The sequence below is a fragment of the Eucalyptus grandis genome, chromosome 8 (genome assembly GCF_016545825.1).
Source record: "Eucalyptus grandis isolate ANBG69807.140 chromosome 8, ASM1654582v1, whole genome shotgun sequence".
In the NCBI taxonomy this organism is placed as follows: Eukaryota; Viridiplantae; Streptophyta; class Magnoliopsida; order Myrtales; family Myrtaceae; genus Eucalyptus; species Eucalyptus grandis.
In genome coordinates, this window is record NC_052619.1 from 24,171,206 (window position 1) to 24,184,936 (window position 13,731).

The window sequence follows — 13,731 nt, forward strand, 5'->3', positions numbered from 1 at the left end:
AGAAAGAGGAGAGATATACATCCAATGAAAATGCATTCAAGCCGTGAATAATCTTACTCATTGAGCATTTAATCCTCTTCTTCAATGGAAGGTTATTACAATGATGACCAACGAGTCCGTCATCTCTTCATTGCGGATTTTTGCATTATCTCATATCATTAAATCTTTTCGTGAAAACACAGAGATGTGATTTAGTGGCTGGCTCCTATCCTATCGTAGAAATAACTTTGTCGTCACTGCATCTCTCTCAAAGGTAATCTTTACACGGCTTGAGATCTTTGGTTTTTAACTTTTCATTCAACAGCCGCTTTGGGGGCATTGAATAACGGAGCACACGTTCAACAAGTTTGGATGGAACCAATTTCAACCACCCAAAAATTTCAATTTCTATGGGAAGTAAATTTATTGAGGCGGCCTTGCTTGCGGCCACCCAGATCTGGCAAGGGCCTTCATAGTGGCCACACCAGGCAAGGGCTGCCTTGCCCTTGGCCGTGAAGGCCCTTGCCAAATTGGGTGGCCACGGGTGAGGCTACCTCACCTAGATTTGGTGAGGGCCTTTGTAGCCTCACCTAGGCTTTCATGGCGAATGGAAAAAAAAAAAAAAAAAAAAAAAAAAAGGAAAGCAATAACAATAACAAAAATATAAATTTTAAAAAAAATCACGTAAGATAATTGGTTGAAAATGGCAATCAAATGATCAATTTTGCTCTAATACATCATTCAAGTGAGCGCCATAAAAAAGTTATGGCATGTGCATTGTTCTTCTCCCTAAAATGACAGAGCAAGAAAATAAATTCGATACCAAATTTACGTGATTCAGTCAGTATAACGTATGTTTATGGAAAGAGCGAAATAGGACTCCACTATAAATCAAGCAACATAATGAAAATTTTAATCACAATCGAGTTAGTCGAACACTCTTAGTGTTTCCTAAGCTCCAGTTACATCAAATAACCCACTATTGTTCACAAAGATATTACACCAAATTTTAACACAAGATTTTCATACCTCCCAGCACCTGGAATGTAATTCACGAGCACAAATTCCCCTTGCATACTCTTCACAAAGAAGGTGCTTCTTATAAGAGTGGAATATAATATAAGAAACCTATTCAAACTAGGAAACCACTCAAAAGATAAGACCTACTAAAATAATGAAACTTCCCATTCTGATAAAATTTATTCATCGACTCAAACATAAAACTTTCTATTCAGTCGATTCTATGTTTTCACGACAATGTGTGGCTCTTGCATATGTAATAAATAGCAACTTTTACCACTTCTATTTGGGATTTGGATTAAATAATGATTTTAAGGTTATTTTCATTATCTCAATAAGTTAGGGAGCGTCATAATTATTTAATGGATTGTGAAATAGTGTGAGTCTTGTCCAAATGACTTTAAGCTCTTACTTAGGTGTTATGCGTATGTATAATTGATTTGAAACATGTCATAGTAGACCATGTTACTTTAGGCATAAAAAGGAGGGTTTAGTGCAAGTATATAGAATGATATTTGGCCAAGGAATCAACAAACTTTGAAGGGCCGTTTTGGCATTTAAGGCAACATTTTGAACAGCAAAGAGGGGGTCCTGTCATAGTCAATGGTATTTAGATCCAAGCCATCGTTTATGAAAAGAAAATTCATATTTTTGTTATGCTAATTTGTTTTCGTGTCAAATGCATTGTGATAAGAACATGGGCATTATTGCTTGAAAGATCCCTTTCCTCTGCAAAGGGAAGGTTTTGTCTAGTTGTAGACAACGATCGGATGTGTCTAACCGATACATGACAATTTTGAGAGTAGCTTTCAAATTTGCAGCGTCCACAATAAAAGTAAAAGCCTTTTTTATTTTTCCCCAAAAGTCATTAACATAAAATCATACAAACAACAAATTCCACTAATCATAGATTTGAAACCTCCAGCTGCTCCACGGCTTTAAGAAACATTAATCCCTTTATAGTGCAAGTTCAGCTATGTCATGACATAAGATAACCCCGACTCTACTCCTACTAGCTAGGACAAGAGGACTCAAAACGAACATTTTGTCGTGAGTATAGAACTCTTATGGTGATGCTTATGAGATCAGTGATGCTGATTACCCATTCGCACCCTTTTCACTAATAATAAGAAATTTCCCAAAATCTTTCTTAACTTGACATTGCAAAGGATCGAACCTACCTTTGAGAGAAAAGGCCGAAAGGAACGAACGGTCAATTTCAACATGAAAACATTAAAAGATGAGATGGATTACATTCTATTCGAGCGTTTGCTCTTCTTCCTCTCTCACACCGCAATTCAGGACGAGGTTGAAGAAGTCCATCCTTAGTCCATATTTCCTCATTTAGTTTCTTCTCCCTTGATGCTGCTATTCACACTGAATTGGATCAACTCAATTGGCCAGGGAAGGAACAAGTATGGCACCCGCAAATGGAGCGAGAGATGACCAGATGATATTGAGGGAACGTTGGAGATATTAAGCATGTCCGACCATAGAATGTGTTTATCTATATCTACATCTATAAAATACGCTATTACACAAATGGAAAAAATCCCGTGCGAATTCTTGTCTCTTTGCTGCTAGTTAATATGTTATTACAAGGATAATTGTCAAAAAAGTTCTATATATGTTTTACTGTGGCCAATTTGGTCTTGAACTTTTTAGTTTATTCAATTTAGTCCTACATTTTTTTTAACAGTTTGCTAATGTAGTCGTCTTAATCAATTTTGATCAGAAATTGCCAAGATTGACAGTTTTTATCATTTTTCTTATTTTTTTCCTTTCCCCCGTCCTTTTTTTTTTTTTTTTTTTCCTGTTTTCCTTTTCTCTTATGTCCCTCTATTGGTCCGTGGCCTTGGCGATGGCCACTAAACGTCGTCCACATAGGCAAGGGGCCACGATTCCTCTTTGTGGTCTGCGAGGGTGTCAAGGCCCTTGTCAAATTTGGGCTAGGCAAGGGTGTCATGATCCTTGCCTTATAATCGGTGACCTCCATTAGCAATCATTGAGGTTGTGGATCAACAAAGGGGAATAAGAAAATATTTTTTAAAAAGAGGACAAAATGATAAGGAAAAAAAAAGAAATATATTCAGAAAATTTTCAAAAAGAATTAAAAATTTTCCATATCAATATTAATTGTACCACATAAGATTCACATGGTGTTATTTTTTGTTCCCTTCTTTAATTTTATGCAAGAAAACGCCAAAAAAAGAGAGAAAAGCTTTATGATAGTAGGGTAAGAGATTTTGAAGTACACATACTCTAAAATTTTCATCTCTGTTTCTTCTTAACTCCAAATTTTCCACTCCATTTCATGTTCTAGAATTTGAAGGATCATATATAAAGACTCTTCTCCCCTTGGAACTGTCGGCACAAACGAGTCATGCGGCCTCACATGACAGTGACTCTATCAAGCAATTATAACACACGCCATCGGTCAAAAAGCAATTTTCACAAATAGTTAAGATAGAATTGATGGTCACTAAGATAGTGGGCGATCAGGACTCTCAAATCAGAGGTGGATAAATATCACTTGCGAAAAAGTTTTATTCATAATCAGATGATTCCCCACAGCTAAAAATAAAGATTGTGGCTGTCCAAACAACTTTAAAAATCACGGGAGATTGAAATACCTAGACCCACACCGTGCGATGTAAATGCCGAATGGGAAGGGGGCAAGTGGGCGATGAGCCTCCCCAATAGGAAGACCCACTTTGCATATAAAGTGAAATGCAATTTCTAATCATTTTCTTTCGGGTTGTGTGCTTTTTTCCAATGGGGGAGAGTTCCTTGTCAAAGGACAAAAGGAGGTATATATGTTCTAAATTCGGACACGAAGTCCCCTTGATGTCCATGCAACATTGTTTCCCATCTTGCTTCCCAACTCACGTTCTCTCGTGGACCAGGAGAGAGCGACCTTTCGTTCCCCCCCGCGTTCGGATTCCCCAATCACTCGTACAATATGTTGCCGCAAAAAGGGCTGCGAACGTACGTGACGCTTTGAATACGAATTGCGTATGTACCAATTCTGTGCGCTTTGGCCCCGCCACGACAGCCAAACTTGAGCATGCGCGGGCTAAAACCATGGAAAATGAGGTGCTGACCTTGACTTACAAACTAGTTTGATGTATCTTCGCTAGATTCATGGTGACCTCAAAAATGTGTTTCCTCAACTTACACATCAGTTCACTATATCTTCGTTAGACTCATAGCGACCTCAAAGAGGTGCTGACCTCGACTTATACACTAGTTCACTATATCTTCACTAGACTAATCAAACGGGTGGATTGGATCGAATTTAAGTCGGATTGAAAATAGTCCTATCTAAATGGACCAATATCACTCATTTTGACCCATTTTCATGCGGTGCAATTTTAATGATTTATGCCAAATCTAACTCACACAAAACCCAATTGACCAATATTATACTCATACTCAAACTAAGATGAGAGTTTGGATTTAGTGAGTGTGAGCTCAAGTGATGGCGAGAAAGAATGAAGAGAGATTGTAGAGATGAGATAGGTTCAAGTGAGTTTTGAACACATTTATGGTCCATTTGATACTGATATTATGTTTAAATCCAATTATGACTCATTTACGGAATATAATTAATTCATATAACAATCTAGCCTTTTTATATAAGGGTGAAGAAATGGGTCTATGACCTATTTTAATAGGTTTACTCTTTCATTATATCTCTTTCATCAATATATGCTCACGCTACTAGCTACTTTCGCGATCGCATGTGATCCGAAGGAGAAACTTTTCATAAATGAAATTCCACTCATTGCCACGAAAGTTATCTTACATTCCGACTTACGAAAGCAATCAAAGCAAGGTCACAAATGGAGCTCACTTATCTGACGTTTATCTACAAATCAACTCGATCCAAAGAGAGTCAAGTAGGAGACTATGGAGGCCCATTTTTTCTTTGTAAAAAATTCTTCGACCTCTTCCCTTTGTGTGATCTCATAATTTAATGACAAACGAACTCGTTCTTCTCCTCTTCGGACCACGGAATTGACAGGGTAAATTTCCTTTTGTGAGTAGGGACTACTAGAAGGATCGGAGATTGGCGGGGCGAAGGTCGATCTCCTGGGTCCAGGCGGCTCGGTCCTGAACGTGCAAGTGCCAGTAGGTCTGAGCCACCGCATCGGGGTCCATCACCGTGGAGATTGACCCGGGCGCGGCCGCGGGCGCGGTCGCGGACGTGGATGTGGACGTGGACCCGGACCCGTGATCTCCTCCTGCGCTGAAGCTTTGCTGTGGTTGTTCCCCAACCAACGGTCTATGTGCCGTCGATGGTCCCCTGCAATTTCACCATTCATTGCTGCTTATCATCATCATCACCATCATATTCATCAATCACAACTGTCTTCTCGTTGTTTCCATGTTGGTGACGGCAAACATGTTCAATTAATGAGAATTTTCTTCGTATTAATTAAAGGACGAGAAGCGGGGTCCTGCGTTAATGATTAATCCTAAATTTGCTGAGAAACGTTTGGGTTAAGTCATGATTGAGACTAAGCAACTCAGTCACTAAAGTCTTGCCAAGATACTATCAATTAGGACATATGACGTAGCTAGGTAAAGCACAACCAGCCATTCGCTCATGACATGAAATTGAACCTCATGGAAGATGGGTGACTCTCTTATCACTGGCTCAAGCATCTTTGCGCTTTTATTAGAACTTATTTTCTACTAAAAAATACCATTCTATTCACACACTCATTAGAAAAAGAAAAAGAAAAAATCATTAGTGAACTTAGCCAATGTGTGTTTTGGCTTTCTAAAGAATTTGATTTTGATGATTTCGTTAACTCGTATGTTGGTTAAGTGAGTATATTATTGTGTAATTATTCTAAAATGATTCTTACATTGTCGTAAAATTTCTTATATGCTTCTCTTTTAAAGATGCCGTTGATTCATCCATAAACCTCAACATATTTAAGAATTAACTTGATAAATAATTCGAATTTAATAATTGGATTTCACAAATTTAGGATCGGATGTGCTTGATTGTAAACTCTTAGTTTTTATACGGTTCTTCTTCTCAATATTTAAAAGAAAAACAAAAAGTACAAATTCAAAAGGAAAATCTCTTCGAAGATATTTTTGCCAAATATTACGTCATCTTCACTTCATCCACTAGCTTATTAATGACGGGACAGAAAGCGACAAAACCCGGTGGGCCCCACCCGCCGTTTCATAAAAGGCGCTAATAAGGCCACGCTTGCTTATATCACCCACCTTGAAACGGGACAAAAGAGGGTCACTTCAGGAAAATTACAAAAGTGCCGAGAAACAAATTGTACAACTTTTTTTTTTTCTGCCGACCCCAAAAAAAAAAAAAAAAAAAAAAAAACTTATTTTTCTGCATTTTATAGTCTTATTAAATTTCGAGATTTTCCAAAAGCAATTAAACAAAATGAAGGCCAAGTTTAACACGGCGGTCACACTAGAATTGTCAAAAACTCAAGTGTTATTAAGTTTAATCGTTGTGTTGGCAATGAATATTTAGTTACGGAGATTGATATTCATGAAAGCTCAAGCATTATTCTCATATTGCAGTTCTAGGAACTTCAATTTCAAAATTACGTGAGTGAAGATAAATAACACATAAATGTATTATATAAAATTAAATATTTTGAAGTTTTTTTTGTCTATGTTCTTTTGTTAACTGGAAAGTGATAAGGGTTTAGCTTGCCAAAACAAGATGTGGGTTATTCAAATTGGAATATGGAGAGTGTTTTAAAGATGCAGGAAATTAGGAAATTATGATTTTTTTGAATGCTAGAAATTTATTTACATTTGAATTACCATATTGCCCCTTTGAGAATTGTGAATTTAAGAATTTTAACTTACATACAAATTTGGAATTTCATTCCTTTAATATTACGCTATCATGATTCACTAAGGATAATATATATGGATTTGCATTGGACTTTTTAAAAAAAAAAAAAAATTTATTTGAGGCTGAAACTTTTAACTATTGGATTGGTCTTGTTACATATTTAGACCAGATGCTTTCAGCTTTTTCCGGGCACTTGCCAAATATCCTAGGAAGTTCAATTTCTTGGAGATGCTTCGAACCTTTTTTGGAGGCACTTGCCAAGATACTCCAAAGAAGGTCTAAAACATCCCTTTTAAAAAGCCAAAATGCTGCTACCCAAAAAGGGGGCTGGATATTTCTCAACAAAAAAAAAAGGGGGGGGGGGTTGGATAATTTTAGCAAATGCGCTTTACACTTTCGTAACAATTATTAATATATTCTTACTTAAAAAAAAAAACTCCTTTTTCTAAAAATGCCTAACCCAAATCATAAATTCTCACGCTCACCCAAAAAAAAAAAAAAAAAACTAAAAATCAACCAAAAATAAATCACCCAAACCCTAAGCAATACCTTAAACAAGTTTGCAAGGAGGGATAATTCGATCTTTTGAACAACGGGTTTTGTTCAGAAGTTCGTAAATTACGAAGCTATGTTTTTCATATCGTTCTAGATTAATAGATAAAGAGTGAAAAGCAAAAAAGAGAGAGGAACAAGGTGGATAAAGAGAGAAGAGAAGGAACCTCGGTGGACCGACGACGCCGTCGAGGATGACATGAGCGACGTGCACTCCAAGCGGCTGGAACTCTCTAGCCAAGCACTGCGACAGCGCCCTCAATGCGAACTTCCCGCAGCCTGCGAATTTCACGGACTCCCTCGTATCAATCGACTCCACCTCTTCTTAAGTTCTAACGGACGTTCGTTGATTATCATGTGCAAATTTGAAATAGAAAGGAAAGAAGAAACTGAGATGGTTTTGATAGAAAGTTACATAATTCAGAGAAGCCTGCAATGCCGTTGAGAGAGGCTGAGCAGCCGGTGAAGAGGATCGTCCCTCTGCCTCGCTCCACCATCCCGGGCAGAACCTGTTCGTCAGTCAAAAACACCGACGCCCTCTTAGCTAAACAGCTGAATTCCTCAGGATAATGCAGAAAAAAAGGTTCAGAATAAGAAGGGGGAGAGAGAGAGAGAGAGATGTAGATGAAGAATTCTTTTGCAATGACCGGCCTCCTTGGATGAAGACGCGGAAATTCATATGGAGTTTCAAAAACCATCTCGTGGATCACGAAAGATTAAGGTCAGACTCGGACGCGGGAGGGCGAGCGTGGAGACTGTTACCTGTTGAGCGCAGTGGAAGGCACCGACGGCGGAGACGGCGAGGGACTTCTCGAAGGCGTCGAGGCGGAGGTCGGCAAAGGCGGTGGGGAGCCACGGCACGGGCTGGTACGCGTTGTACACCAGGATCTCGACGAAGCCGAGGGACAGCACGCCCTCGAACGCCTCCCGGATGCTCTTCGTGTCCGAGCAGTCTATCCTTATGGCGAACACCTGCGCCTTCTCCTCCCTCGCTATCTCGTCGGCGAACCTAGACAACCGTCCTGCGCAATCGCCAATATAACTACATAAAATCCAGTCGGCGCTTCTTCATCATCCATCGAAAGCTACAAGGTGTTTTGCAAGCAGTTTTATTTGAAGGAAAAAAAACCGGTAAAAGATGAAATTATGACTTCCTACTGCGACTGACCCTCGTTTTCCCCTCAGAAGAAAGAAAGGACAGATTCTTGGGGAATTGTAAAAGGGTTTTGTCAAGATTTGGAGATTACGCAGAGATTGGCCTAGATTTCGTGTGATTGAGAGAGAGAGAGACAGACAGACACACAGACAGACCGAGGTCGCGGGCGAGGATGGCGACGGTGTGGCCCTCGTGGGCGAACTTGCGGGCGACGGATCGGCCGAGCTTAGGGCCGACGCCGACAATGGCGACGATGCCCTTGGAGGCGGCGGAGCTGGCCATGCTTCGCATCCTTCCACCCTCCTCCTCCTCCTCCTCCTCGAAGTCGAGTTGCAGAGAGAGCGACGACCCAGGTCAAAGAATCAAGAATCAAGAGAACCCAAATCGATCCTCCCTCGAACTCACTCGATCGAACTGAAGAAGGAGAGGATGAAGGAGGAGGAAGAGGAGATCCGTGCGAGCGAGCGAACGAAGAGGATTTAGCGAGGATCGAGGGGTCAATCCGGGTCGTCGGTGTCTGGATCGCTGCCTCCTCTTCGAGAGGCATTCTCGCCTAGGCTAGGACTCTCCCCCTCCTCTTATGTCTTTTGCTTTCGCTTCGGTTCCCCCAACTCTCCCCCTTTTTTTCCGACTCTTGCCTTGTCTGTCTGATTTTTTACTTAGCCGAAAAGAGGCCCACTTATACGTGCGCAAAAGAAAATAAAAATTAAAAATCTAACAAAAAGAAAAGTAGTGTCACTTCGAATTCAAATTAGATTAGGGAATCAATTAAAATAATAAAAAAATCTCAAGTAAAAACCTATAGTGCATTTCTTTTCTCAAAATATGACCTGGAGTGAACTCTGTCTCAAATAAGGACCCACAATGTTCATTTAGTCTAAACAAAAGACCTCCCTCGCCGGTCGGTGAATAGATGCATTTCGATTCATATTCCTAAGGTGGCTTGATTAGGGGTATTTTTGTCCATTTTTTTTTTTAAAAAAATTTGGTTGTCTTGTTCTTTTTTATTTTGGGTCGATGGTTGCACTGTTCATCATCTTCTTCGTCCCCTGTTCGTATTCTCCTCAAGACCATTGAACTTGGGAAGCGCCATCGAGCGCTAGCCCTCAAGGCTGGACACCCATCATCAGCAGTGGGCAAGGGCCGCCAAGCTCTCGTTGATCGCAGGCAAGGGCTTGCAGGCCAACCCTCGCCAGATTTGGCGAGGGTGGCCTCGGCAGCGGCCGTCGAGCCCTCGCTAGGTACAGGCAAGGGCTTGTAGGCCCTCGTTGGCCCTTGTTAGTGGCCGATTCATCTAATCGCGGGCGGAGGTGGGAGAGGTCGCCTCTCGCAGCCATCAGCGAGGTTGCCAACCTCACTAGCCCTAGGCGAGGGCTCGCCCATCAAGTTTGTCCAAATGGCAGCAAGCTGCTGCTAGAGATCTTGGGGCTCGGCATCATCGGCGGCCTCCTCCTCCCCATGCTCGGTGCCCTCCCCGATGCCATGCTCATCCTCAATCCGTTTTCTCTCTCTTGATTAAAATCTAATTTTTGTATGCCCTCACATTTCTCTCGAAAAATTTCATCTCTCCTTCGTTAGCCTAATTCCGAGGATGTTAAAAGAACGTCCACGGAAGAACGCGACTCAAAGTTTTGGCGTATGTTAGCTATAATTCCTTCCTCTCGACGACGCTTGACGAAGACGATATTGATCTAGCTTAGCTACTCATAGTCCAGTGACAATAGAATCCCTACAAGGGGCGACCTTCCCTGCCTCCGCTTGCGATTAGATGAACAGGCCACTAATAAGGGCCAACGAGGGCCTACAAGCCCTTGCCCGCGGCCGAGGGGTCGACGGCCCTTGCCGGCCACCACCAAGGCCACCCTCGCCAGATCTAGCGAGGGTCGGCCTACAAGCCCTCGCTCACTGCCGGCGATGGGCGTCCAACCCTCGCTCACTGCGACGATGGGCATCCAGACCTCGCCAACCCTCACCAACAACCGGCGCTTGCCGACCCTTCCCAAGTTTGATGGTCTTGAGAAGAAGACGAAAGGAGGATGAAGAAGATGATGAATAGTGCAACCATTGACCCCCCAAAAAAACAAGACAATCAATTTTTTTTTAAAAGAAATGGACAAAAATACCTCTGATCAAGCTACCAGAATATGAATAAAAAATGCATCTGTTCACCGGCCGACAAGTGAGGTCCTTCTTTAAGACTAAATGACAATTTTGCATCCTTATTTGAAACAGACTTCACTTTAAATCATTTTTTGATAAAAGAAAAGCAATTTGGGTCCTTATTTGGGATTTTACCTTAAAATAATTTGGATTATATTTAAAGATTAATACCATGAAAGAACCCTAAACTGGTACACATGCAATAAATTTACTCAAAACTCATTTTTTGATTATTAAAAATTATAAATTGGTATACCTATAACATATATCTCCATTAGTTTTCATTAAAATTTATCATCAAATTATTAATTGGATGACATATGACAATTGATGATTGTACCAATTTAAATTTTTACCTTTCGTTCATTAGTTTATGATTTTTCATAATATTAATCTAATTTAACATAAATTAATTGAGGGTAAATTTATCACAAATATAAAAATTTAGTTTTAAGTAAATTTATTGCAAGTTTACTAGTTTTGAGTTTGTCATGATATTAACACTATATATAACTAATTTTTTTTTTTTAAAAAAAAAATTGAGGGTTTTTATTGGAAAATGCGATCATTTTGTTGGTCCTTAAAAATTACTACTTTGTACCCCCTTTTTTTTTTCTTTTGCTTTTACCATTTATTTTAATCACATATGGACATTAATGAAATTTCCACGCCTAGAAGTCGAAAGTTGTTTTGGGTATAAGATTATAAAGCAAAGAGGGAATATCGCAATCTCAATCTGTTTTTTTCTTCCTCAAAATATGATTATTCAAGCTTTATTTGAACAAATTGAAAAGGAAAAAGAAAATAACTTATGGGAGTGAGTGAAGAGAAACTTAATGAGGATTGAATAATGAATCTACGTCGTTGACGACTCAGTCACCGCCTACTCTTGAAAAGGCATCCTCCCCTTGCTAGTCTTTCATTTATGTCTTTGCTTTGCTTCCCTCAGCTCCTTTTATTTGTTATCAACTCTTCCATTTTCTTTTTCTTCTTTACTAGCAAAAATGGCACACCTTATATGTGTGGAAAAATAATTAAAATCTACTAAAAAGAAGAAAGAGTGTAATTTGGTATTAGGATCAGTTTTGGAAACAAATTTTTAATTATTACGATAGTATTGAATTGGAATTTAGTATCTTCGAGAGTTTTATTGGTTACGCAATCGTCCCATCTGTCCTTCAAAAATATTGTTTTCTACATTAACCATTCTTTCTTCTTTTTTTTTTTTTCGTCCTTTGATAGATGGTCAGACTTTCTTTACGCCACTTGTAGAAAATCCAGCCTCCCATCGGATCCATCTGATTCAGTAAATAGTCTAGACCACAAAGACTGCAAAGTAGGCCCGGGTGATTCACCTAATCGACAAGACCTTAAAAGCCATTCTAATGTCAATGCCATAACACAAGGATCCTCTCCTCTTGAGAGTAGTACTTTTATGTGATCTCACTCGTTTTTACTTCCCCCAAATATCCGTCCTCGAGCTCTATTTGATCAAACTAAAAGAAGAAGACTTGGGTGAGTGAGTAAAGAAAATATAACAAGGATTGAGGGATGAATCTTTTGCATTTTTGATATTGTAGTCGCTGCCTCCTTATGGAGACTAGAGAGGCATTTTGCAAAAATGGTTGTGTGCAAAAATGATTAAAATGTAACAAAAAAAGTAAAGGTGTGTGATTTGGAATTTGGATTACTTTAGGAAACACATTTAAATTATTACCATAGTTTTTAATTGAACTTTAGAGTATTAAGAGTTTTATTAAAAAAACAAGATCATTTTTGTTTGTTCTTAAAAAAAATAAATTTTGTATAGTGTGTAATATTTTGTTTTCACTATCAGCCACTTGTGACAATGTTGGAATTTTGTAAACACAATTTTGAAATTGAAAGTGGTTTTGGATTTGTCGATATTGTTATATAAAGTAAAGTGAGCATATTACTTTTAAAGGATTTCAATTGTGCTTTTTCTTCCTTCAAATATCCTTCATCGAGCCTGCTATATCAAATTAAAGAAGAAGAAGACTTGTGTGAGTGAGCGAAGAAACTTTATTGAGGATTGACGGACGAATCTGCGTCGTCGATGTCTAAATCGCTGCCTCCTCTTGCTTAGACATTCTTGCCTTGCGAGTCTCCCCTTTATGTCTTTGCATTGCTTTGCTTAGATTCCCCCAACTCCTTTCTTTTCTTCTTTCAGCTCTTCCTTTTCTCTTTCTTTTTTACTAGCAACAAAAAAGGCACGCCTTGTACGTGTGCAAAAATGGTTAGCCTAACAAAAAGAAAATGAGATTTGGATTGGTTAAGGGAACAAATTGAATTATTAAGGTATTATTAAATTGAAATTTAGAATCTCAAGATTTTTATAGGAAAATTTAATATTTTTTAACATTTATTTTAATCAATTCCTCCGGAGGAATTATTACACAAAATAAAGAACACGGTCTCATTAGCGTAAAGAGAATGTACACATAAACTGTCTTATGTATTTCAACCCCCAAAAAAAAAACTGCCTTATTCAACATTTGATTGAAAATTATAATTGTCCAATCTTTTGAATCAATGATCCGACGACCTATGCAATTTTTCTTTAAAAATAGGGATGTATACAGTAGGTGGAGGTAGCGTATAGTATAAATTGAATATAGATTACATAAATCGAGTGATTCGCATTAAATTCACATGGGCTAAATTAAGTATATATTTTCCATTTCTTTTATTATTTTTTTTAAGAATTCTTTAGTAATTACAGTTTTGATTTTATTTTAATTTTCAATGTTACAGAGTCGTTCTTCGATGGATTATTTTGTGAACAAAATCAATAAGAAACAACAGTTTATTGTCAATAAGTTATATGGGGTTGAATATGAATATGAATATGACTGTAGATTCAATTCTATCTAGACAATATTCTGTCTCGTGATAGCTCTATCTGCCCCTAGACAATATTCTGTCTCTCGATGCCTCTATCTGTCCCCTTGGGTCAAAATTCTTCGGTCAAAATACTTGACACTCTAAA

General features: G+C 38.8%; 1 protein-coding gene across 1 annotated transcript; it reads right to left on the minus strand.

Annotated features, from left to right (window-relative positions):
* Window positions 1–4,745: 4,745 nt before the first annotated feature.
* Window positions 4,746–9,197, minus strand: LOC104457266 (estradiol 17-beta-dehydrogenase 1). The gene is made up of 5 exons (XM_010072202.3): window positions 8,717–9,197; window positions 8,168–8,427; window positions 7,821–7,914; window positions 7,573–7,684; window positions 4,746–5,308 (listed from the first exon to the last, which is right to left on the minus strand). The coding sequence occupies exons 1-5, from the start codon at window positions 8,850–8,852 to the stop codon at window positions 5,056–5,058; spliced, it is 855 nt and encodes a 284-aa protein (XP_010070504.2). The 5' UTR covers window positions 8,853–9,197; the 3' UTR covers window positions 4,746–5,055.
* Window positions 9,198–13,731: the final 4,534 nt, after the last annotated feature.